A 26,601-nucleotide genomic window follows, 5' to 3' on the forward strand; every position below is an offset into this window, starting at 1 on the left:
TTGACCCTTTACAATGAGGAAGAAGCCTTTCTGACAACCAGACCACAGATTTTTTGATTGTAAGCCTTTAAAGAGGGAATTATCTTGGTCTGCTTGGTTCTCTCTAAATCAGGTAGAGTCTACCTGGGGTCCTCAAACTTTTAAAATAGGGGGCCAGTTCACTGTCCCTCAGACTGATGGAGGGCCGGACTATAGTAAAAATAAAAACTTGGTTTTGTGAGCTTTTAAATAAAGAAACTTCATAGCCTTGGGCGAGGGGGATAAAAGTCCTCAGCTGCCACATCTGGCCCGTAGTTTGAGGATCCCTGAGACCTTTTCTAAGTACCTTCATAGGCCCTTCCTTGACATCTCAAATGGGTAATGACTGGCCCTATAAAGTAGGTAAGAGCCTTAACTTCCTGATCTATGTCCACATCTCTCCCAGGGTCTCTTCCCTTCACTTTTCTGGTTGGGTTTCTGTTTGGAAAGAATCCAGAGCTCGAGATTGGGACTTGAGTTTAATTACAGATCATTATTTTCTTAGTGACCCTAGAGAAATATTTTCCCCTATGGGCCTCACTATAATAGTGGACATAAAATCATCTGGAAAGGCTGGTCTCTGAAAGCAGAAATAAGAGTTATTCTCATGTCCATTACTGGCATCTGTGTTTGCCAGGTCAGCAAGGTATAACCAAATTCCACTCAGGCTTATGCCATTATATTTGACAAATGCATTCTCCTGATGCCAGGCAAGTAGGTGGTCCCAGAATTTCTCAGAGTTAAAAAACCCACTAAGGCCCAGAGAAGAAAAGGGATTTATCTACAATCACACAGCAAGTCAGGTAGATCTAGGAAGCCAGGTCAATCAATCAACATTTACTAACCATATACTCTGCCTGGCCCTGTGCTAAGCTTGAGTAATCAAAGTTTAAAGTAAAGTAGTCATAACCTCAGAACTATAGGGAAGTTAGAAATTAGATCTAGAGAATTGAGAGGTCATCTCCACCCCCTCTCATTTTACAGATGAGGAAACTTGAGGCTTGGACAATACAATTACCCCAAAGTCATATTTGAATTTTGAACAAAATTTGAACAAATTCCTGACATTACATTCAGTGCTGCCCTGTTCGCCCACCCCCCACTATACTCTTAACTATGTCTTGATTCCTCACAGCCTCACTGGAACCCGATTCCAGGCCATCCCAATATGTTCTTTAACACACCAGCAGAGAAATTTTGGAATCTGGAACAATCAGAAGTTAAAGGCTTACTGCCCTCAGATAAAGTTGTTGCTAATACCCTAAAAGCAAAGGGTGGGGGAAGGGAGGGAAAAACTTCTGGGAAGAGAAGAAGTACTCTCAGCATACTATTAGGTGTCTTACAAATTTTCAGCCTTGGGACCAAACTTTCATCTTAGGCACAACTAAGTACCTGAGGGTGGGAGGTGGGGAACAGGGAAGCAGAGCAGGAGGATGGGGGTGGGGGGGTGTGCCTGCTTTGATACAGGGAATACTTCAACTCAACCCAGTGAAAAATAACCCTGAATTAGCGTCACACTTAATCTTAGCATATCCGTGGCAGGATCTCTTTTGCTTTCACCAGAGATTTTTTTTGGGGGGCTTTTAGGGGTTTTTTTAGGGTTTGGATTTTTGGGGCGGAGTGGGAGGCCATGGATTGCTGAGATGAGGGAAAGGAGCGGACAGAGAGAGCACAGTTATGTACCGCAAAATTAACATAGGTGTTTATTTGGAATGTGGACTTCTTTCAGAATCTTCCTATAAAATTTAATTTGGTCATGTAAATTTACATAAAGCAAGAACTGTATCTCTAATAGCTTCCTTTCAGATCTTCCCTTAAGGAAGACTCACTTTAGATTGGGGAAGGGGGGAGACCAATTGGTCTTGGGACTGATTCAGGTCTGCCTAATATTGCTTTTGGGGACCTTAACCCTATCCTGCTTCTGGTCTCTCTCCTCCCTATCCATCCCTCTCTCCAGCTTGAATCTTAGCCAGCTCTGGTATTTGCCTTTTTTGCTGAGCTTCTGTCTCCCTGTTAACAGGTAGACCCCTTCCACATCTTAACTTCTTCACCCTCTGGAAATTTTTCCTGAGTGACCCCACCTTACTCTACTCATTTTTCATGTTGGGGCTTGGCTACTTCTTGAATTGTGACCACATAAAACACCCAAGACGCACTTGCTTTCAGAAATTTGTAAGGCCATTGCCCAAGCTCTCCTTCACTGGTACCTGGATAGCCTTTGTCAGATCATTAAACACCTGGAAAAAGCTAGAAAACAAGTAAAGAAACTTAGCTCTGAAATGGAAGGGCACCATTGCCTCAAGAGCACCCAGAAATAAATGTTAAAATGGTTTCACTTCTAGATGTAGCATTGCCCACATCACTAACCCCTTTTTGTACCTCAGAGTTTATAAAACAAGAGGGCTGGACTTGTATATCCCTTAAAGACTTCCAGCTCAAAATACTATCACTTTTCTGAAATTCATCATAATCACAATCATAGCTAACATTTCTATAAAATGGGAATATAAAGATCATTCCCAGATCTGTACAGTGAATAGATGAAATATTAAGTACTTCCTATGTGTAAATCACTACGCCAAATGCTTCCTAGACAAATAGAATAGTAAACTGGTTCTTACTTTCAGGAAGATCACATTTTACCAGGGGACAACATCTGTGACATATATAACACATTAACACATATATAACATGATAACTTTATCCAGGATTTCTGTCCTGAAATTTTCTAGTCCTAAATTATCAACTGCTTATTGAATAATTCAAACTGAATGTCAATCAATAAACATCTTTTAAGTGCCAACTGCATGCCTGAGGCAGGGAGGTGGCCCAGTGGCTGGAGCATCAGAACTGGAGGGGAATCTGGTCTCAGACACTTCCCAGCTGTGTGAGCTTGAACAAGTCACTTAACCCCGTCTGCCTCAGTTTCCTCTTCTGTACAATGAACTGAAGAAGGAAATGGCAAACTCCTCCAGTATCTCTACCAAGAAAACCCCAAGTGGGTCCCAAACAGACACACCTGAATCACAACAATAAAGCACGCCATATACCGTGCTAAATGCTAGGAACACAAGAAAGGCAAGGAGCTCCCGGCCAGACACAGGAGACCACATGTAACACCATGTACAAACCAGCTGGAGACGGGTTAAAATGGAGATAGCCAACAGAAGGAAGCCACGAGAATGACAGGGGATGCCCATGAGCACCTCAAACTCAACAACTCATAGTTTTGCTCCTGCCCCCAGCCCACTCTCTTGTCAACGTTCCTCCAATGGTTCTGGGCCCGCAGGTTTACAAGCTGGGTGTCAGCAGCTCTTCACTCACACTCATTCCACATATCCAACCAGCTGCTAAATTTGTCATCTCTATCTTTGCGAGGGGCACTTGGTTCTGTCTCTCGACATACAGCCGACGAAGGCCCTCATCACTTCTTGCCTGGTGTTCCTCATTCCAACACATCCTTCCCTCAGCTGTCAAAGTGATGTTCCTAAAGCACAAGTAGGTACCATCTCTGTGTGTGTCTGTCTCCCTCTCACTCCATTTCTCTCCCTCTGTCTCTCTCTCCTTCACACACACACCCCTTATTGGACCAAAACACAAACAAACAAACCTAGCAGGTTTCCTATTCTCTCCAGAATCAAATGTAAACTCTTTTGTCAGAAACAGAAAGCTCTTTCCATCCTGGCCCCTTACTTTCCCAAACCTTACACCCATTCTCCAATTCAACTCTATTGGCCTGTTTTCTTTTTTTGTTTGTTTGTTTGTCCCCGCCCCCCAAAATGATACCAATATTGTATCAACCCAACTCTTCATCTCCAACTTTTGTGCGTTTGCAGTCTTCCATGTGCCTTCCTCATTTCTTCCTCTTAGAATACCTGACTTCCTTCAAGACTCAGTTCAAATGCCACCTTCTGCTACAGCCTTACGCAATCCTCTTCAGTTAGCACCTTCCTGCTAAGGTTACCTTCCATTTATCCCCTATATGTCTTGTATCTTTTTCTACCTGTTGAAAGTACATTAGAATATAAAATCCTCGAGGACAGGAATTACTTTTCTTTTTTTTTTTCCTTGTTCCTAATGACAAAGTACCTGAGAATGAGTCCTTGGTAAATGCTTGTTGATTGATGAGCATATTAGAATTGATTTCTAGGTACCAGACAACACAACCATCATTGGGATTTCTTGGCCACCAGATCCAAATATCGGTTTTCTCCCCTGGATTAGATTGTAAATGTCTTGAGGACAGAGACTCTCCAGATTTTGAAGTTGCATCCACAGAGTTTAGTAAGGTGCCAACACTTAAAAAATGCTTTTTGTTTGTTCATTCAGAAGACTTCCTTCCTTTCTCGCCTTCCCCCTAACCCCCTCTGCAACTTTCCTCCCCCCAACACAGACATAACGCATTATAAAAGTGATCACTCCCTCTTCAAACTTTCTCCTAGTGTTTTGGCTCTTTTCCCTAGATCCCATTCAACCTTGCACTAATAACATTTGCCCCTTCTCCTGACAGCTCCTCCTCTCATTACACTGCAAGCTTCCCTATATATTTGTTTTTGTAGAATAAGGTACATAATAAATGCTTTAAAAATGTTTATTGAACTGAATTTCCCAGTCACATAAGGTTATGTTTGTAATGATTACAGAGATCTAGCTGGCCTTAGAAGCCAAATACTTAATTTTAGAGATGAAAAAACAAAAACCCAGAGAGGTTAATTAAGTAGATAAGCATCAGAGTTGAGATTCTAAACTTGGGTCCTCAGATCTTGAATGATCTGGAAATAATGCTATACTTGGCACTTAGTAAGTGCTTAATTAATGCTTTTTGACTGATTCCTAACATTCCTTTCCCCAAAAAAATTCCACTACAAAAGGAGTAGATCAATGGGGTGACTGCCCATAAAATGCTTTATGGAGCTATATAAATTTCAGCTATTGTTTTTATTATCTCGGCCTGTTTTTCTGTGATCTTCCTCTGCCTCCTAAGAGGAACAATCAGGAAGAATCTCTGGGCAGCTCTGGGATTACTTTTTGGGAGATCTCATGGATCATTGAGGAAGGGGAAATGAAGATAAAAAAAATTTTTTTTAAATTAATAGCTTTTTTTTTTCTTTTCTGAATTGGAAATCTGAACCTGTTTTCATTATTAACATGGTGAGAAAATGCCTCTACCAATGCAGAAAGTGTTTGAAACAGTCCTGAAATTTAAAGTCTTGCATTCCTACAGCAGTGATAGGTTAAAGCAGCTGGCCCAAGGTTGCACAGTCAATGGGAACCTAGTCTGGGTTGTAGGATCTACCAATTTTTGAAAAGATACAGGAATGGGGCAAATAGATGGCCAAGTGGAAAGAGCATGGGCCCCGTGGTCAGGAGGACCTGAGTTCAAATACAACCCCATACACTTAACACTTCTTAGCTGTGTGACCCTAGGCGAGTCACTTAACCCCAATTATCTTGCCAAGAAAAAATACATAAAAAACCCCACCAAAAACGGTGCAGAAAGACCAAAGGAAACTAAAAACTTCCATTTATATAACACTTCATCAGTAATCTCGTTAGATGCTAAGAACCATGCTGGGCTGGATATGGGATCTTTAAGCCCATAATACAGATAGGAATCTGAGACTTAACAAGCTTGGGTGACAAGCCCAAAGTTACTTACGGGGGGCTCAAGATTCCAGGCCTGAATCAGGATGATTATGAAACAGCTTCTATTAGACAAAAGTTCCCATTCTCTGAAGTTTCAAGACCCCACAGTTATTTGTGAGATGCATTCCCTTCCCCTCCATAACAGGGTTATGGGCAGATGGAAGAGTTAGACTGAATTACAAGGAATATGGTTTTGGAGATTGGAGGAACAACCCATCCTAACTCTGAGATTATCCCTGAAGATGGCTAAGGCGCCTAGGCTCTCATGATCTCTAAGGGCCCCTCCTATTCTAGATCCTGGTTGTTGAAGGATATCCCTTTCTGGTTCAAGCCTTCTAAAATGGCTGCCCTGGGAAGTACAGCCATTTTGTGTGTGTGGCCCACAGGAACATCAGCCTGGGTTTCTGCCATGAAACCCCTCTCCCCAGCATCACACCGGCTTCCCAGCTCCCAGCTCCCAGCCCAGCCCCGCTGTCCCCTCCCCCTCCTCCCTCTGCTCCATCTCACACTTCTCTGACCCCAGGTGGTGCTCCAGGTTGGGTAGGATTTCCCTCCCCCCCACCAGCTTTTGAATGGACAACATGATATTCCCAGGACGGCAGTAAAGCTTGGACTGGGCCTGACAAAGGAAGGATAGAGATGTACCTTGCTAAGCTCTAAAGCCTCCAGGAGAAATGAGAGCTCCATTAGCCAAAGGTCCCCGAGTCCTCCCAGCTTTTACCTTTTCTCCCTCTCCTACTTTTAACTGTTGAAACCTGAGCCATCCCTCAAGGCCAGGGCCCAATACCAACATCAGCAAGAAGTCAGCTAGGTGGTGCAGAGGGTAGAGTGCTGAACCTAGACTTGGAAAAATCTGAGTTCCAATTTCCCCTGTGTGACTCCGGGCAAATCACTTAAGTAATCTCCTATCTGCAAAATGGAGATAATAATAGCACTTGCCTTTATATTTGCAGATAATAAAGCACTATCCTCATTATTTGTCCCAAAGCCTAAACATATTTGGTGCAGTCCCCTCAATTTATTGATAAGAAAACTGAATCAAAATGATTTGCCTAGGGCCAAGCAAACAACAATACAGAAAAGTTTCCCAGACATATATTAGAGATGTTAGGAGATCATGAAATCAGAGATTTCCAGTTGGAAGAAACTGCAGAGGCCCGTCTTTTTACTTTACAGATTTGGAAACTGAGGCCCATTCACGTTAAGTGAGTAATCCATGGGGAAACTGAGCCAGAGCACGTTATGGTGACTTGCCCAGGTCTACACAGCAAAAGTATAGAAAACCTACCTTGCCATAAAATTTAAGGGCTGGAATCTTTGAGCCTCAATTTCCTCAACTGCAAAATTTGTTGGGCTGGGGAAAGGCCATAGGACCTATAACTCCACCTGGCTCTGACTTCCCAGTCTAAATGTCCCTACACTAAAAAGGACAATAGTCTTTATAAGGTGTTAAAATGGGGCTGAAGAGAAGAATTGAATTTTCACCTAAATCTCCTCAAACAATCTTTAAATTAACACCCTTGGGGTGGTCTCACAAATGCTGATTAGAATCTGTTAAACCCTCTACAATCTGATTAGGAGAGTAGCTATGGTGTGCTAGGAAGTATTTAGATTGAGGACAGAGAGATCCTAAAACAGTGTCTCTCCACCCCTTCTCTCCTAAAGCAATTGTTGATGACAATTTCCTTAGCTTTTGCCTACCAGAAACCATGTTATTATCCCCATTTTACTATGGAGGAAATTGAGGTTATGGAGGGGGTTTAAGGCCACCCACGAAGTCCATGGCTGAACTGAGATTAGAATCCAAAACTCCAGATTCCTAGCCTAGGGTTACATCAACTCTTCCTGAAGATTGCAATTTTCAACTCTAAATTCTTAAGATTTTCTTTGGGAGGAAAGCAGTGTCCATTCTCCCCTTCTAAGAACTCACATTGTGGTCCAGCCTAGGAATAGTATCTTGTATACTTCCTTTCCCATCTATTCTACCCCACACACCAAGTGTGAAAGAGTTAGATAATTTCTAGTACCTCTCTAATTGGGGAATGGGGAGAAGGATTGGGAGAAAGAGACCTGAATCTAGCGACAGGAATTCATAGGATTATCTGTTCAATCCAACTAACATTAATTAAGTGCTTTGATAAACAGAGAAGCGCATTCAGATCATATCAGGAGAGAGAAAATCCTAAGAACTAGCTTTAATCAATAAAGCATTCCTAGGGGATTTTCTTAGCATGGTGGAACTGACACTTGAAGGAAGAACCAGGATTCTTTAAAAAGCAGAGGCAAAAAAGTAATGTATTTCCAGGGTTGGAGGGGAGGGAATAAAACATGGAGGCTGGAAACACAACTCCAAGTTCCTGAAAAAACAAGAAAGCCAGTTGAGTTGAAACACAGAATGTGTGAAAAGGAATGGAATGCAGGGAGCCTCTAAAGGTAGGCTGAAGAGGGATCATTCTGGGTTTTCAATACAAAGCTGAAGAGCCTCTATTTTTCCCTGGAGACAATAGGCACTCACCGAAAGTTCTTCAGCTGGAGTGATGTGATCCTACTAGCACTTTTAGTTGATTATTTTGGTTGTGTGGGGATGAGAGAGGATAGGTGTGAGAGTGAATTGTAGATTTGCAAGTAAAAGGGATCTCAGATATTATTTAAACCAACCCTTTTCTTTTACAATAGAAGCAACGGAAGGAGACGTAAGTAAATGCCTTGTCCAGTATCACTGAGAGCAATTGGGATTCTAGACCTTACTTCTCTAAAGCTCCTACTCCACAATTGGGATTCTAGACCTTACTTCTCTAAAGCTCCTACTCCACAATTGGGGTTCTAGACCTTACTTCTCTAAAGCTCCTACTCCACAATTGGGGTTCTAGACCTTACTTCTCTAAAGCTCCTACTCCACAATTGGGGTTCTAGATCTTACTTCTCTAAATCCTACTCTACCACTCCCATCTGGAGTATTTAATTCTTTGGCTCAGAGTCATTTTCTGGGCTTTAGTTTCGACCTCAATAAATGAAAGAGAGTTGGTCTAGATGACCTATGGAATCAAAGATTTATAGTTGAAAAGGTCTTCACGGTTATTTGTCTGACCCATTCATTTTTGGGATGAAACAACTGAGGCCCAGGGAGTTTAGGTGAGTAGTCCACGGTAGGACAAGGATTCCAAAGCTTCTTCTCGGATTCTAGGTGCTATATATTTTTCGACACACAGTTTCCATCTCTGATTTTGCTCCCGCTTTTAAGTGGACTTCAAAACCCCTTTGTTGACCTCGTTTTAGAGGGGTACAGACTCGAGATATTTTACAACCAGTTCTAAAAGCCCCTACAGTGTTTATTGGCTGGGGGAGCCCGTAAGACATACTGAGGGTACAAAGGGTATTTTCTTGGGACAGGGGGAGGGGAAGGGCTACGCTTTAGAGATACTGGGCGACATCTTCCTCCAATCTATAGAATGTAAGTTTCTAGAGGGCAGGGCTTGTTTTAAATGATCTTTGTAACTCTAGCAAATTTAGCACTTCTTAAAATCCTGTTTAATTGAACGGAACTCTAGCAAGTTAGCATTCAATTCAAGAAAGGTTAAGCGCCCACCAGCTGCTGTTTAGCTCAGGCTTAAAGAAACTTGTTTCAATTCTTGCGCCCGGGAGGTTCGCAACTAGGCCCGTGGGGTGGGGGTGGAGGAAACGGAGAACTGGGGAAGATCTTAGAGAGGTCAAGTCAGGTTTGTTTGCTGAAGGAGGGGATGCGAAGTATCGGAATTAGCACCTCTGACAAAAGGCTGGAACCACCGGTACTTAAGACTGCAAACCTAAGGGCCTAGTGGATGTTAGCCTAATTGGACAGAACAGGAAACTGAGGCGCAGAAACGGGGAGGGGCTAATCCGGGATCCCTAGGCTACCTGTGGTGACCCAACCGGCATTCCGAACTCTGATCCCCTCGTTTACTGCCCCAGAGTCCGTCCAGTGCGCGGCGCTGCCTCTTCCCAGACCACGCAAGGGACCACCTTTACCAGGTACTGCCTTCCCTAAATTCCCGGGACCACAGAAGCGCTGGGGCATGAAGGCAGCTGAAATTGCAAGTCCCGTCCCCACTGGTGTCCTGGGAACCCCCAGCTGCCTCCCCTCAGACCTTTGAGTTTCTGTCCTTCCCCCCTCCCCCCGACCTAGGGGCTGGGTGTTAGTTGGTTTGGGGTCCGGCAGGGTCGGGGGGCGGAGAATGAGGGAGGGGCATCCTAGGGGAGCGGGCAGGGGCTGGAGGAGGGGGCGCGGGGAGGGGATCTGACGTCAGGCCGCCGGGGTGGTTTCCAGCCTGGGAGCTGTCAGAGCGTGTGTCAGCAGGGAGCGTAGCCCCCGGAGCCCCCTCCTCCGCGCCGTCCCCCGAGCCTGCCTGCCTGCCTCCTGAGACCCTCCGCATTCCCCCCACGCCGTGCCCCGGGCTCGGAGCCGAAGGGCCCGCGTGGACATGAAGTCTGCTCGGAAAAGTGAGTCCGGCAGCGGCGGGGGACGGAGACCGAGAAGTGGGAAAGTTTGTGTGTGCGCGGGGGCGGGGAGCGTGTGCGCGTGCAAGCCGTGCGCGTGCAAGCCCGGGGGCGGGGGCGGGGGGGCTCCTCCAACCTTTCCCCTCCCCGCCGGCCGTGGCGGCGGAGGCATCTTTGTCCGTGCCCCCCACCCTAGCTCCTCCTGTGTAACCCCCCTCCACGCGGGGGGGGGGGCGGAGGTGGCCGGAGGAAAGCGGCTTTCAGTGACAGCCGGAGGGGGGGGGAGTGCGGAGGCGGGCGGGCCCGGGCCGGGGGAGAGGGACACGGGGGCGGGCTCGGCCCGCGCAAGTTCCTGCTTCTTTGGAACAAAGAAAACTCTTGTCTCCCGGCGTCCGTCAGTCCATCCGTCCCTCTTGGGCTCGGGGCTAGCGGCCCCCTCCCCTCCCGGAGCAGGCACACCCCCCCCCGCAGCTTCCCCGAGCCCCCCCAGGACCTGCCTGGACAAGGGACCGCGCAACCTTCCGCTGGGGGTCCGGGGCGGCCAACATGGAGCCCATTCCCTGGGAGGGTAGGCTCGTTTAAAGACCAGACCCTGTCCCCCGAACCCCTACCTCGGGATTCGGGGAGGGGGTCTAAACACGCCGGCTTAAAGCCCCGGGTAGGGGGGGTGGAAAAGAAACTTTTTTCTGCCATTGGACACGTGAGTTTTCTTTCTTCTCCAGCTACCTTCCCTTCTCCCGCCCCTTTCACGGAAAGCCCCTTCCCCACGTTCTCTTATCACCACTACCACCACCCCCCACACACATCCCCTGCCCTAGCTTGGGGAAGGGTGGCCTTATCTCCCCAGGGTCTATTCTGGGGGTAATTTGAGGACGAAGGTTTGGGGAATTGGAGATATGAGCTGCGGGGGGAGGGAGGTTTCGAGCTCTCCCTGCTTCAGTTTCTGTTGGGGTTGTCCCCTAACTTGAGGGGGACCTCCCTTCTCTCCCTCTAAAGCCCTTCCCCTGTCCCCAGGCCATGTGCTTTTCACCGAGCCCACTTTCCTGGCCTGGGCGCCCCAGGAGCATTTCAGCAAAGCTTGGAGTGGGCTTTGTGTGTTAGGGTTTTTTATACAAAGAGGGGGGGTGTGAGTGCACGCGTGTGAAAGTTGTGGGGGGCCTCTGGTGAGACCGTTCTTGTAAAAATGGCCTGTGTAAGTAGTGCAGGTGAATGACATCGCTGTGTATGTTGGTTCGGTGCCTATTGTGTGTAGAACTCTGAGGGGGAAGATCCTCGGAGCCGCTAGTGTGGAAGTAAAGTTGGTGTGAGTTGTCAAGAATTGTGTGTCCATGGGAAAGTTGGGAATGTATTGTCAGGCAGGTGTCCTTTCTGCGGGAGCTGGTGTCTGTGTATGCATTGAACAAAAGCTGACTTAAGGCCCATCGTGCAAAGCACCGGGAGAGAAACTTTATAGAACTCCCGAGCCAATCGGAAGTTTAGTATCTTGTATTAATGTTGGTGTGAGCTGTTGGTGACAGTTATGTGGTTAGGAGTTGTCAGGAGGTACGAGTGTAAGGAGGTGGGGGGGGGGGACGGGGACGGTGAGTATTTGTTTTATCTGTATTTGATGCGGGAGCGAGAGGAGAGAGGTGGTGGTGGTAGTGGAGGAATTCTCAGTCTTGCTGCTATTTCTTACCAGATGCAGTCTGGAGGCCAGCAGAGAATTTGTACAAGATAACCTTGAGCAAACTTTAATTCCTCCCTCCTGCTCCCCCCTTCCAAGCTCCCTCCTTGTCACTGCCCAAGAAAATATCTATGTCCTTGGAGGGGGATGGGGTGGGGGTCTGAGATGAGCTGGGAAGACTTCACTTTTCTTAAGGGATTAGAATCAAGCTCTCTGGGCAGGGAAACACATCTTCTGGGCCTGCCTGGGATGGGGATGAAAGCCAGGATTTTTTTTTTTTAAGCAAACAGATAAAACACCCCAAAGGAATTCAGAACTGGAGGCTTCCTTTGTGGGGGAGTGGGAGGGGCCTGTTTCTCTTTCTGAAGGTTTGATGTTTATTTTCCAGATTTTCTTTGTTTTTTCTTTCTACTTTTCTGTGAATCCTTGCCCTGAGACAATGTATGTGTACCTCTCTCCTCTGTGAGGAAGGAGTTTGGAGGCTGGTTTGACCAGTTGAGTTGGAAGGGAATTTGGAGATCCGCTAATTCAAGCCTCTCATTTTTACAGATAGACAAATTGGAATCCTGAGACCTTGTAGATTTTGTCCTAAATCGCAGGCAGGACTAGAATCTTAACACATTGCAGAGAGTACATTTGGTTTCAGTCCCATCTCTCTGTGTGGCATGGGCAAGTTACAACTTTTAAATCTGTTCAGTCACAACTTGCCAATCTGTAAAGTGGAGTGATGACGACAGAAACCATCCTTAGAGGCTTGTGGTGAAGATCGTTTGGTCAATATGTGTAAAAGTGTTATCCAAATATCGCTTGTTTTTATTGTCCTTTGTTCAATTAAATTCAGCAATTCCTATTTTGTAAAGCCTTGTGCTAGACCAAGCAGGAATAAGCGTCATACTAGACTTTATCAGACCCTAAGCCTCCTAAGGATGGAGATTGGTGCATGTCTAAAGTCTTGATCCTCTGTGGTCTGCATGGAATAGATATTTAATCAGTATTTGGTTTACTGAGTAACTCCTAAGGAGAGTAGCTCCTGTGTCAAGACCTCTCTCATTGAGTCCCATCTTCTACCTATACATTACTCTATACTTAATAGCACCACCTTATGGTTATATCTTGTATACCCCAAAAGGGGAAGGCTCACTGCATAATTGACAGTTTTATAAGTCACAAAGAAAGCACATGGTCTAGTTCTGTTAATGTCCCTAATCTCTTGTATTCTTTAGGCCTGGCTAACCTTGGTCTTTGAGCAGCATCTTTGCTTGGTTCTGGTAACTGGTTTTGTCAGTCCAGGACCTCAGTGCTTGATTTTCTTTGTGTCATGGATCCCTTGGGCAATCTGGGTAAATTTATGGACCCATTCTCAGAATGTTTTTAAATGCATAAAGGAGAAAAGCATTCACAAAAGGAAACCATTTATACTGAAATATAACTGTCAAATTTTTTTCCAAAAAAATTCACTCCCCATTAAGAATCCCAGATCTAAGTATATTTCTGACTCAAAGTCTATTGATTTCTCCATTAATCTGGGATCACTGCTGTCACTGTCATTGTATTGCTGCCAACTCTAGTGGTTCTTGGGAGTTTCCAGTTTGACTCAGATACTCTCCATAATCTGCTGCTGACTCTGCTCAGTGTAAATGTCTATGATCATGTGTTTCCCTACTTTGATGGGATCATATGTAAAGGAGGTGCTATAGATGTGCAGGCTTTTCTTTGAGAGAACTGATGAGTTTTCCTTTTTCTGTCCTCACCTGAATCACCTAGCTTATTTTATCAGCCTACACAGGTGTCCCCACTGCCCCTTAAAGCCCAGGATGTGGTTCAGGTTGACATTAATAGTATTCCAGTCATTCTGAATGGGTCAGTGGGAGATTTTTGTACCTAGAATAGAGAGACATCTTCAACAAAGGTCTTATCCTTCCATTTTTTTGATCTCAAAGTGTATTTCTCATCACACTTTCTAATGTTACTCCAGCCCTTTGAGATAGAACAAATAACATCATCTCCATTTTACCCAAGGGAAAGCTGAGGCCTGAAGGATAAGTTGTTCAAAGACATACAGGGTATTAGCAGTGAAATTTAAACCCAGATTTCCAAGAGTGATATATACATATATAGAGTAAAATGGGACGGGTGTCTCATGTATGTCTATTCAAGAGAGATAATGGAAAGTATCAGAATTCTAATCAAACAAGTCTACTGGGTGTCTCAGGAATTCTAGTTGATGGCTTCCTATCCCAAGATTCAAAGAAGCTGTTTACTAATGGCTTTAGAATCAATCCTTGGTTTAATTTTAGGTATCATGTCCTATAGGATGCCTTCCCAGATATCTCTGGTTGTTAATGCTCCTTTCCTCAAATGTTTCTGTGTATATATCTCTCTGTTTAGGTGTTGACTCTCCATATTTAAAATAAAGCCCCCTTTTTTTTAATTCATAGGATCCTTTTTCATGGTAGGTTCTTAATAAATCAGACAATAAACAGTTCTTAAGTGCCTGTTCTGTGCTGAACACTGCATTAAGCACTGGGGATACAAAAAGAACAATCACAAAAAAAGACAGCTGCTGTCCTCAAGGAACTCACAGTCTATTAATGAAATAGACAATAGCAAACAAGTATATATAGGATTTTAAAAAGAGGAAGAAGAAAATAATTGAGAGTGGGAAGGTTCTAGAATTAATCTGAATAATGTTAATTAGAATGATTTGGAATTCATACCTAGCTACTAATTCTTTGTGTAATGTTGGATAAATCAGTTCTCCTATCTGGGCTTCAGCCCCTTCCTCCCCTCCTCCTTTAAAGTATAATGAGGTTTAGGTTCTATTTTTTTCATCTTTTTGAAACTCTTGGAAAGGGTGCATTGGATAGGAAAAGAGATACTAGGGCATATGCACCTAAGATAATTAATTTCTTTTTTAAAAATAGCTTTTTATTTTCAAATATATGCAAAGATAGTTTTCAGCATTCATCTTTGCAAAACCTTGTGTTCCAGATTTTTTTTCACTCCCTTAGACAGCAAGCAATCCTTATGTGTTAGATGTATAACTTTTCTATACACATTTCCACAATTATGCTACATAAGAAAAATCAGATCAAAATGGAAAAAAATTGAGAAAGAAAACAAAAAGTAAGCAAACAACAACCAAAAAGATGAAAATACCATATTGTGATCCACACAGTCCTCTTTCTGGGTGCTGATGTCTCTCCACAAGTCTTTTGGCTTAAATCACCTCATTGTTGGGGGCAGGGAGGAAGCCATGCCCATCAGAGTTGATCATCGTATAATCTTGCTGTTGCTGTGTACAATGATCTCCTGGTTCTATTTACTTCTCTTAGCATCAGTTCCTGTAAGTCTCTCCAGGTCTCCCTGAAATCATCCTGCTGATCATTTCTTATAGAACAATCATATTTCATAGCATTCATATCCCATAACTTAATTCAGCCATTCTTCAACTGATGGGCATCCACTCAGTTACCAGTTCTTTTCCACTACTAAAAGTAGTGCTTTTTGTTGCAAATGTAAATTTTCTTTTGTTTAAAAAAAAAATGCTACATTTTTGTTAATGGCGGTCCTTTCCCCTTTTTTATGATCTCTCTTGAATACAGGAGTGTAGAGACTCAACTGAATCAAAGTGTTTGCATATTTTGATAGCCTTTTGGGTGTAATTCCAAATTGTTCTCCAGAATGGTTAGATTAGTCTACAACTCCACCAACAATGTATTAGTGTCCCAGTTTTCCCACATCCTCTCCAACATTTGTCATCTTTTCCTGTCATCATAGCCTATCTGAGATGTCTTAATTTGCATTTCTCTGATCAATAGACTTAGAGCATTTTTTCATATGACTTCTTCATCTGAAAATTGTTTGTTAATAGAAAGTGACTATAAGATACTATAGTTGTTTATTAAGTCTGTCAAGTTGGTAACGATACCTGGATTTAGGTGATCCTTTTAAGTGCCTTACATGATGTCTCTTGAGATTCATCCTTTGATTCCCTGGATTATTGTGAGGATAATGAATCTTGGGACATTTGTACCCCATGAAAGAAAGACAGCAGTAGATCTGGTGTTAGATTTATGGATAAGGTAAGAATTTAAGACTAAAGAAGATATAAAGAACATTACAAAATGCAAAATAGATGATTTTGATTATATAAAATTAAGATTTTTACACAAATAACCAATGTGACCAAAATTATAAGGAAAACTGAAAATTGGGGAAAATTTTTGCAACAAGTATCTGATAAAGTCTTAATTTTTCAATTGCATAGGGAACTTAGTAAAATTTATAAAAATACAAAATATTGATAGTCAAAGAAAATGAATAGGCTCTTCTCAAAGAAATCATAGCTATCCTATAGACATAGACATATTCCACAATTATGCTGCACAAGAAAAATCAGATCAAAATGGAAAAAAATTGAGGAAGAAAACAAAAAGTTTTCTCTCTTATCAGAAAAATGCAAACTGAAGCATCTCTGAGGTATCTTCTCACATCCATCACAGTGACTAATATGACAAAAAGGAAAAATTTTGAATGTGGGAAAAGTGGGACACTGATGCTCACTGTTCGTGGAGTTATTGAACTTATCTGCTCATTCTGAAGAGCAATTTTGGAACTCTGTCCAAAGGGCTATAAAACTGTGCAGCATATCCTTTGATCCAACAATATCATTTCTAGGTCTGTATCCCAAAGACATCCAAAAAAAGGGAGAAGGTCCTCCTAGTTGTACACAAGTATTTATAGCAGCTCTTTTTGTGGTGGCTAAGAAGTGGAAATCAAAGGGATACTTATCAGTTGAGGAATGGCTAAATAAGTAATAGAATGTTATTGTACTATTAAGAAATGGTAAGCAGAATGATTTCTGAAAAATCTGGAAAAATTTACACAAAGGGATGTATAGTGAAGTGAATGGAACCAGAAGAACATTGTACTCAGTAAAAGCAATGTTTGAAGAACTGAGAATGACTTAGCTATTCTCTGCGATACAAGGATCCAAGGACTAATGTTGAAGCGCACTAACCACCTCCAGAGAAAGAAGTGATACTGTTTGAATAGACATTGAAGCATGCTATTTTTAATTTTCTTTTTTTTTCTTTTATTCAAATCTTTTTGTACAAAATACCTAACATGGAAATGTTTTACATAATTACACAGGTATGACCTATATCTGATTGCTTACCATCTCAGGGAAGGGAGAGAGAGGATGGGATAGAATTTGGAACTCAAAATTTAAATTAAAAAATATGCATATAACTTGTAAATAAAAAAAGCTATAATAAAAAAATTTTAATAGAAGAAAATAATAATCTGATGTTTCATTTCTCTTTGGTCCCTGACTTTTCCTTCCACTCTTACACCTACCACAGGTTTGACCCCTGTAAGAACGCTGGACAGCCCAAGCATGTCAGATAGTGACCTGGGTGAGGAAGAAGGGCTGACCTCCCTGGACCTAACCCAGGCAGGCAAGAGGAAGAGGAGGGGGAACCTTCCAAAGGAGTCTGTCAAGATTCTCCGGGACTGGCTATATGAACACCGCTTCAATGCCTATCCCTCAGAACAGGAAAAGCTGAGCCTTTCTGGGCAGACAAGTCTGTCGGTGCTGCAGGTAGGAATGGGGTGAGGGTTGTAATAGTGGGAACAGGATCTGAATCATATGTGAGTCAGGAATCAAAACCTTTCCTTGCATTTATTCAATTTGTGATTTGGACATTTTCCTTGAAGGTCTTTACACATAAAGTAGGAACTCTAAGGTTCCATCTGTTAACTTTTAAAACTTTTGTTTGTTGCTAAAGTCATTTAATCTCTCTATGCCTTAGTTCTATTAATTCATAAAATGGGGGTGGAATGTTTGTTTTTATGACTTTCATCTTTGCTAAAAGAGGTCTTATTATTATATAGCAAAACCTTTTTCTTTAATGCCTCATATCTTAGGGAAGAGAATCTCAAGGTTATATTGAGGAACTTAAGTATATGAAGTTCTTACCAAGCTGGAAAGGTCTTGATTATAACTTTTTTTTTTTTTTTTGAGGCAATTAGGATTGAGGGATTTGCTCAGGGTCACACAGCTAGTATGTGTTAAGTGTCTGAGGCTGGATTTGAACTCAGATCCTTTGACTTCCGGGCCACTGCTCTATATACTGGCCATCTAGCTGGCCCCCCCGTCTTGATTATACATGACCTACTTTGTCCCTTTTCTCTGTTGAGGGTGGCTTCTAACCGAGAATTGGGTCCTAGGTAATGATTTTTTTCCCCCTAGTCATAATTATTCATGAAAATGAGGGGTGTATGGAAAGGGTGTAATGTAGTGTGTGCATTGGGGGTTTGTCCATAGTAATGAAAGTATTGAATTCAAGAGGGGATTGCAAATGACAATATTTTCATGTGCTAAAGTGCATTTCTACATAGTTAAAAAAGTCTGAAAATTATTACCTACCAGGAAAGGTACCTAATTTCAGGAACTCTTCAAGGAATAAGAAGAAAACTTTTTGTTTCTGGGGAGCCTTGGAAAGGGTCATTCATTCTGGAGAGTTAATGTGAGTAGGATATATTAGCTCCTTTGTGAATGATGAGTCTTTGTCAACAGTATCTAGAGATTTTTTCTAATCTGTTGAGTCATACCTTTAAAAAAAAATCTAACATTATTTTATCTTCAACTTTAACTCTAAATAATATTAGCAATTCAATACACAAAGTAGAATAAGAAGAAAGATTGTAGAATCATAAATCTTTATATTATGGTTTATTTTTCAAGTTTGCAACAAATCCAATATTTAAGTTTGAAAATTCTTCTGCTTGTCTGTATTTCCTTTTGGCAACTTTTCTATTTATTTTCTGGTCATTTAAAAAAGTCCCCAATGACTATTATCATTTTTATTATTATTTTGAAACACTCGCTTTTGCTTTCTCTGCCATAAATTGAAGAGCAAAAGAAAAAGAAAATCTTTTTTTCTAGCAAATATGCACAGTCGAGTAGACCAATCCTCACATTGTAAAGATGTGTCTTGATTCTGCACTTGGGGGTCTTATTTCTTTTTCAGTCTCTGAAATTGCAGTTAGTCATTGCATTTTAATCAGAGTTCTTAAGTCTTTCCAAAAAAATTTTGTCTTTATAATGTTGGTGATGGTGTATAAATTCTTCTGGTTCTACTCAACTTTACTTTGAATCTGTTTGAATCTGTTCTACGTAACCAGAAGTAGAAATGCCATGAGCATTTTTGTAGGTAGGGGTCTTCCCCTTCTTTCCTTGATCTCTTTGTGATATAGAGGATTAATTGTGGTATCACTTGGTCAAAGGGTATGTATAGTTTTAGTTATAATTGCTAACCGTGTACTAATATACTCAGGTTTCCCAAAGCCTCTCCAGTAATTGTCAATTTCCTTTATTATCATGTTTGCTAATCTAATGAATATGATAGAACCTCTAAGTTGTTTTCATTTGTATTTCTTAATATTTATGACATGGAGATTTTAAAAATATGATTGTCGATAGCTTGGATATCTTTCTTTGAGAGCCACTTGTTTATAAAATGAGATCTTAAAATTTAGAGCTAGAAAGGATCTCAAAAGCCATCTAACTCAACCCCCTCATTTTAGAGGAAATTGAGGCCCAAAGAATTTCAGTGACTTACCTCTGGTCACATAGGTAGTGTCAGAGGTAGAATTTGAAACCATAGAATTTCACTGTTGTGCTTGGTTCTAGTATTTTTTGAAATGTATTGTACTGATAAAAAAGTGCTTGGTACCTCCAGCTACCAGGCACAAGCCTATGACTGAGGAGAATGGATTTGAGGGCAAAATATTATTTTGCTAGAAGTTTTAGATATGTGTTATTGATGTGTGTGTGTGTGTGTGTATCTGACTAATGCCAGAATAATCTTAATTAGTATCTGAATCTGTCTTTCCTTCCTTTATGTTATAAGCCATTCTTTGTTATCAAGAGTAAGAAAGGAATAGAGTGAGGAAAGAAATAACCTCAGCAAAACCAAATAACATCAGTCATATCTGACAGTATATACAATATTCCACAACCATAGCCCCCCACTTCTGAAAAGAAAGAAGTACCCTTCTAGCTATCCTTTAGAGCAGGGGTCCTCAAACGTTTTAAACAGGGGGCCAGTTCCCTGTCGCTCAGACTCTTGGAGGGCCGGACTATAGTAAAAACAAAAACTTTGTTTTGTGGGCCTTTAAGTAAAGAAACTTTATAGCCCTGGGTAAGGGGAATAAACGTCCTCAGCTGCCGCATCTGGCCCCTGGGCTGTAGTTTGAGGACCCATGCTTTAGAGTTAAGCTTAATTAATACAATTTTATTTGATTCTTTTTTGACTGATTTTACTGTGTTCTTTCAATTTTTATTTCTGTAGTAATTGTATATATTATTTTCCAGGTTATCTTTTCTTTGGTGTTAAACTTGGTTATTATAATCTCATAGAATTGTTTTGATTATTATTTTTTTTATTTACACTATTGTGTATGCTGTTTTCCTGTTCACTTGGATGGATTAACAAGTCTGCCTAGCTTTTTTTTTTCTTTCTTTGAAACAATACAGTAAAGTTCTATTACATTTATGTGCTATAATCTGAAACTTGTAAGAGTTTAAATGACTTTGCTAAAGGTGGTCTTATAACTTAGAAGTGTCAGAAAAGAAAAGCAAACCCAGGTCTCTACATAAATCATAGCATTGGATTACCATATAACCAATGGTAATCTCTCATATTACCTACTGACTCTTAAATGATCTCTAAAATCATAGGATTTGAGAATTGGAAGCGATATCAGTGACCATCTCAGTCAATGAGCATCTATTCTGTTTGCAGCTTTTTGCTGTTATGACTATTTTAGTGTTATGGATGTATTGTTTTTCATTGACCTATTAAAAAAACATGCCTGTGAGTGAGATCTCTGGGTTAGAAGGTTATGGATATTTTATTTAGTTTCTTATTCCAAATTTCTTTCCACAGTGGCAGAACCAGTTCACAACTCCAAGTAGCCCTATACTAATGTAGCAATCTTTGGGGCAAAGACAGCAGATTCAAAGTTTTTCATCCTATAGTTACGTTCAAAGGTTGGCTGAATAGAGTGGTACCCCGAAGTGAATCTGTGATCTAGTTTAAAAGATAGAAACTGGGTGAGAGTAGTATGAGGAAATCTTCTTGGAAGAGGAAGGACATAAACTAGGCTGTGATATATCATGTTAACTAGCATTTAGCTTATAAGACTGATAAAATATTTGACATATTAGACCTCTTTTCAGTCTCTTCATGACCTTGTGATGTAAGTTCCACAGGTATTGCCCTCATTTTGCAGATGAAGAAACTTGAAGCTCACGGGACCTTAAATGGTTTGCCCATAGTTTCACAGCTAGCAAATATCCCAAAGTAGATTTGAACTCTGGTGAATAAATAAATGGAATTTATTAATTATAGACTGTATGCTAAGTACTGAGCATACAAACAGAAAAGCTAAGTAATCCAAGATCTCAAAGATCTCACCTTTAGATAGGGCAAGACAACACATATAAGGAAATTTCAGCTGCAGATTGGATAAAAAAAACCTCGTCCCAGAATCATAGTTTAGAACTAGAAGGGGCATCAGACTGCCATCTAAATCTAATCCCTTAATTTTACAGTTGAAGAAATTGAGGTCCATAGAGATCAAATGGCATTCCCTAGATCCCACAACCAATAAATGATAGAGGTGGAGCTGGAGTTTTCCAACTATAGTTTTAGTTTTCCAACTATAATGACCTTGTTCTTTCTATTGGTACAGATGGAAGGCAAGAGGGCAGTGTATTGTCTTTAATGTTATTTCCATTGATAAAATCACATCTGTTTCCAATGTTGAACTATATCAATTGCCTTGATCAGAATTTTTAAGTTTTTCAAAGGCATCCATCTTAGGTAGATTTTGGTCACTTTATGGATAGCTATAAATTCAAAAAGAGGTGATACTTTATGTTAGAAAGAACACAAGATATAAAGTTGGAGGATTTGATTTGGAGCCCAATCCTTATTATCTTTGTGAATTTTATCTTCTGTCATCTTCATTTAACCAGTAAAAAATCTGATACAAAAGTGGAGGCATTTTTGGAAGGTAGGGATGGGGGAGGACACTGAATGAAATTCAAAGCCAGGTCTCTTCTAGATGTAAAACCATTGTTGTTTTGAGTATTTTATATATATGTTCTTTTGCCACTAATAGTCATTTACTGAGGTAGCTAGAATAAGCATTATCATTTTGAAAAAACTATCCTTTTAAAGTCTTTTTTTTTAAAGCTTTTTAATTTTCAAAACATATGCATGGATAAATTTTTCAACATTAACCCTTAGCAAACCCTTGTGTTCCAGTTTTCCTTCCCTTCCTCCCACTCCTTCCCCGAGATGGTAAGTAAGCCAAAATATGTTAGACATGTTAAAAATAGATGTTAAATACGATATATGAATACATATTTATATAATTGTCTTGCGGCACAAGAAAAAACGAAAAAAAAATGCAAGTAAACAATAATAATAAGAGTGAAAATGTTATGTTGTGGTCCACACTCAGTTCCTACAGTCCTCTCTCTAGGTATAGATGGCTCTCTTCATCACAAGATCATTAGAATTGGCCTGAATCATCTCATTGTTGGAAAAATTAACATTGATCAGAATTGATGTTGTATAATGTTGCTTTGTACAATGATCTCCTGATTCTGTTCATTTCACTCAGCATCAGTTCATGTAAGTCTCTCCAAGCCTCTCAGAAATCATCCTGTTGGTCATTTCTTAACAGAACAATAATATTCCATAACATTGATATACTTTAACTTATTCAGATATTCTCCAATTGATGGGCATCAACTAAGTTTCCCAGTTTCTTCCACTACAAAAAGGGCTGCTACAAACATTTTTGCACTGATTTTGCTATGTTCAGAAGATCTCTTTAAAGTTCTGGGGTTTGGAAGAGATTTTCAGTGGCCATCTAGTCCAACTTAGAGATGTAGGGACCGGATTTAGGATTTCTTTGATACTGGGAATTTATAGATTAAGAAAAATCCTGAGGACAGAGACTATGCTTTACCTCTTTTTTATATCCCTGGTGCTTACCACAGCACCTGGTATATAGAAAGTGGTCAGTAAATATTTATTGAATGAGATGCACTCTTAGGCAAATGCAAACTGCTGCCTACTTAGAACCACCATGTGTGTTTATGTTTCCATTGCCCTTTGGGTCATCTGTAATAGGTCAAAGACTATGAGCTGGAAGAGAATTTGTTCAGCGATTTTTGAATTGCATCCAACCTCGTTGAACCCATTTGGGGTTCTCTTGATAGAAATACTGGAGTGGTTTGACATTTCCCTCTCCAGCTTATTTTAAATGAGAAACTGAAGCAAAATAGGGTTAAATGACTTGCCCAGGATCACACAAGCTACTAAATCGTCTGAGAACAGATTGAAGTAAGATGAGTCTTCCTGGCACTCTAGCCACTGACCCATGCTTGCTGCCTCATCACCAAGAAAAAATTAGAGTTGTGGGGTGGTTTTTAATGCCTCATGTGTTAGGGAGTAGCTTGAGTTCATATAAACACTTATGCTGTTGTCCAAATGAACTCTTAGCCTTGTTTTCCCTGCTTAATTCAGGATGTAGTCTGTTTTCTATCTGCAGTAACTGTTCAGGATGTACATAGGCACGAACCAGTTCATTGAATTGTTAGCTGCTTTCATTCAAAGTTTGGGCAATATGCATTCTTCATCATTTTTTTTTCTTTTGTGGCTTTCTGGGTAACCATAATAATATTCAACTTTACATAGATTTGTTCTTTCTTAAGTAAAATGAAGTGAACCAAATGATCTCTAAATTCTAAATCTTAGCATCAGATGTGAGATATTATCTGTAAAACATTTATTATTAGCACAGTGCTTGGCATATGGTGGGTGCCATAAAAATGGTTCTTTCCCCACTTTTCCTAGTCACAGTATTCTATTCAGCAATCTCCAGTGTTTCCCTACTTCCTGCCTAGTGTCAAGTTAAAATCTTTGCTCTCTTGCATTTAAAAATCCTGAGGGCAGGATTACCACAGCACCTGGCATATAGAAAGTGGTTAATAAATGTTTATTGAATGAGATGCACTCCTGGCAAATGCAGACTGCTGCCTCCTTAGAACCACCATATATGTTTGTTTCCATTGCCTAATCTATAATTGGAGACACCCTCCTTTTTCTGCCTAATTTGATACTATTCTTTCAGATAGTCTACCCTCCAAACCAAACTGTATTGCCCTCTATTCCCTGAACAGTTTTCTCTGTCTCTTATGTTTTTGTTGCTAAAATTTCCTTTGCCCTGCATATCTCTTTTCTTCAGTCAGATTCATGTGCTCAGAATGGAACTCCGATTCCCCGACTCCAAACCTAGTATTTCAGCTATGCTGTCATTCCGCAACTGTAGTTTTTGGTTGTTGGAGAACTTGGAAAGGTTTCAAAGAGCAGTGGAAACGATTAAAGCCCCAGCTAGGAGAGCTGGTGAGCAGTGACTGCAGGTCTAGCCAGGGAGGGGAAGGGGGAGCTGAGTCCTGGGCCAAGTTCCTTTAGATCTCCTGGGTGGAGATGGGAGGGCCGCCCTTGGATCATCTTTTAGACTCTTGGTGTCTACTGGAGCTTGTTATTCATTAGCAAGTCAATAAGCCAATTAACTAACCTACCTTGTGCCCAGCCTTGTTGCTGGCCCTTTAAAGTTCTTTTTGGTGAGTAGGGGAGAGGGGCCCCCTCACCAAATCGGGTAAATGTGTGGGAGAAATAAATACCCATTCAGTACTGCAGTAAAGGATAATACTAATCGATAACATCTTGCACAATAAAGGTTACAAGAACTGGGCCTGGCAGTAGGTGCTTAAGTAAGGGATGTGACTTGACATATATTATTTGATCCTTGAGAAACCTTGTAAGGTGATGTTGTGACCCCAATTTGAAGGTTTCTAGTCAAAGACATGGGGGTGTTTGGCCAATCCCTCCTCTGCCTCATTTTACAGATGAGGAAACTGAGACAAACAGGGTGAAGTGACTTGCCCAGGTCATCTAACTACTAAGTGTATAAAACCTGACTTGAACTTAGGAAGAGGAGCCTTCCTGCCTCTAGGGCTAGTGTTCCATCACCGCATCCTCTGGCCCCTAGGTGACTTGCTCACAGTGAGACAAGCGAGGGTCTGAGGCACTGGTGTGAAGCATTAGAAACTCTGGGGAGGGGATGGGTGGGTAAGGAGCTGGGCAAGTTCAGATGGACTAATGATGAATACACTAGCTTATATTTGCTTACTGATGCAGGTGCTTAAAATCTAGGCTTAATCCTCTGTAGAATAGTCACATTCTTATTTCCTGAAAGTCAGGGTAAGCCAATGGTTACAATGCTAATAAATGGAGGAAGGGTTAGCAGGTAAATAGAGAAAAGGGCATAAAAGTGCAGGATGTTTGGGAGGCAGTGAGGAATTTTAGTCTGCCTGTGGAAGTTGAGTAGGAGTGTGAGGGAGGGTCCACATTGTGGAGGGCCTTGAAAACTCAGTCGGATAGTTTTGATAAGAGGCAGCCAATTTTAACTAGGGAGTAACAGGATCTCAGCTTTAAGAAAAAGGATTGGGGGGGGGGGGAGAAGGGAGCAGCTGAAAGTTAGCAGAAATAACCAGATAGCTTTAACTGCACTAGAAACAATTCATATCCATTAAAATTAGTTTGGTGGCTTTTCTCTGTTGTTCAGCAACTCGATTCAATCATCATTCTTTTTCTTGGACAAAATATTTTTAAAAATTATAAGCCTAAAAATTAAATGCCTTGAGTAAAGCCCCCAAATTATCATATAGTCAGTTTCCTTTTAAGGAAACTAACATACACTTTTAGAAAACGCTAGTAAATACCAAGTTCTTTATTCTATATCAGCTTCTCATTATTTCTTTCTATATGTCACATAAATTTTTTTGCAGGCAATATTTGTGAAGTTTCTACAGTAGACAAGTGGTGTGCTTAATACTGTGGTTTGAAGACAGATATAAAACTCTTCAGTAAAGGGGAAAAGGGGAGGACAAGTACACACATAACACTGATAAAAGGAAGAATTGACAGGGTACACAATGCTCCCAGATACAAGATCATACAAATTTGAGGCTAAATGGGGAGATTAGAGGTTATATACTACTTGTCAAAATAAATTAAAGATATAATAGAGCATAGATAATGTTTACTATATGATTTTTCTAAGTATGTCATGGTCAGGAATCCATATGTAAGTGGTGGCACCAATGATCTAAACAATTTTCTTTTTTCTTTACATCATTCATTTTTTACCTCACTAGAAGTACAGATGGAATCCTCTCAAGAAAAATAAGCAAAAACAGCCAATAAAGAGATCTTGTCTGATAACGTATAAAATATATTCTGTACTCTGGGAAGGAGAAAGAAGATGATCAGTTATCTCTTCTGGTCCTTAATTGTTTTTTGTTTTTTTTTTTTTTTAACTTCCTTTTAGTCATCTTTTCATTTACAAATGAGAAAAATAAGAATTATAACACCTAAGTGTCTCACCCAAGGTCACTCTGGTAATAAGATGAAGAGCTGATATTCAAACCAAATTAAAGGACTTTTCCAAAGATTGCACTTGTTAGGGGTATTCTGGCAAGGTTTTTTTTGGGGGTGGGGTGGGGGGAGGAGTGTCTGAATTGGGCCAGGAAAAAAAGGATTTCAAGTATCTGTGGCAAAGTAGAAAAGTGTCTGTTTTTGAAATGGAAAACTTAATAGGTTGGAGGGCAGTTAAAAAACCAGGGGGTGGGGACGGGAATGGGC

At 41.0% G+C, this 26,601-nt stretch overlaps 1 protein-coding gene across 2 annotated transcripts in view; it reads left to right on the forward strand.

Moving 5' to 3' along the window:
- The first annotated feature begins 9,940 nt into the window (after positions 1–9,940).
- The window catches only part of TGIF2 (TGFB induced factor homeobox 2), a 31,339-nt gene continuing 14,678 nt past the window's right edge, over positions 9,941–26,601 (forward strand). Inside the window, exons 1-2 of one of the 2 annotated variants that reach the window (XM_051979250.1) lie at positions 9,941–10,140; positions 17,170–17,408. In XM_051979250.1, the coding sequence (XP_051835210.1) occupies positions 10,122–10,140; positions 17,170–17,408 (258 nt within the window). In that variant the 5' untranslated portion in view covers positions 9,941–10,121. Of the gene's footprint in view, positions 10,141–10,449; positions 10,838–17,169; positions 17,409–26,601 lie in introns of those variants that run through there. The other variant, XM_051979251.1, reaches the window with a different exon arrangement.

Source organism: Antechinus flavipes, chromosome 2 (genome assembly GCF_016432865.1).
Source record: "Antechinus flavipes isolate AdamAnt ecotype Samford, QLD, Australia chromosome 2, AdamAnt_v2, whole genome shotgun sequence".
Lineage (NCBI taxonomy): Eukaryota > Metazoa > Chordata > Mammalia > Dasyuromorphia > Dasyuridae > Antechinus > Antechinus flavipes.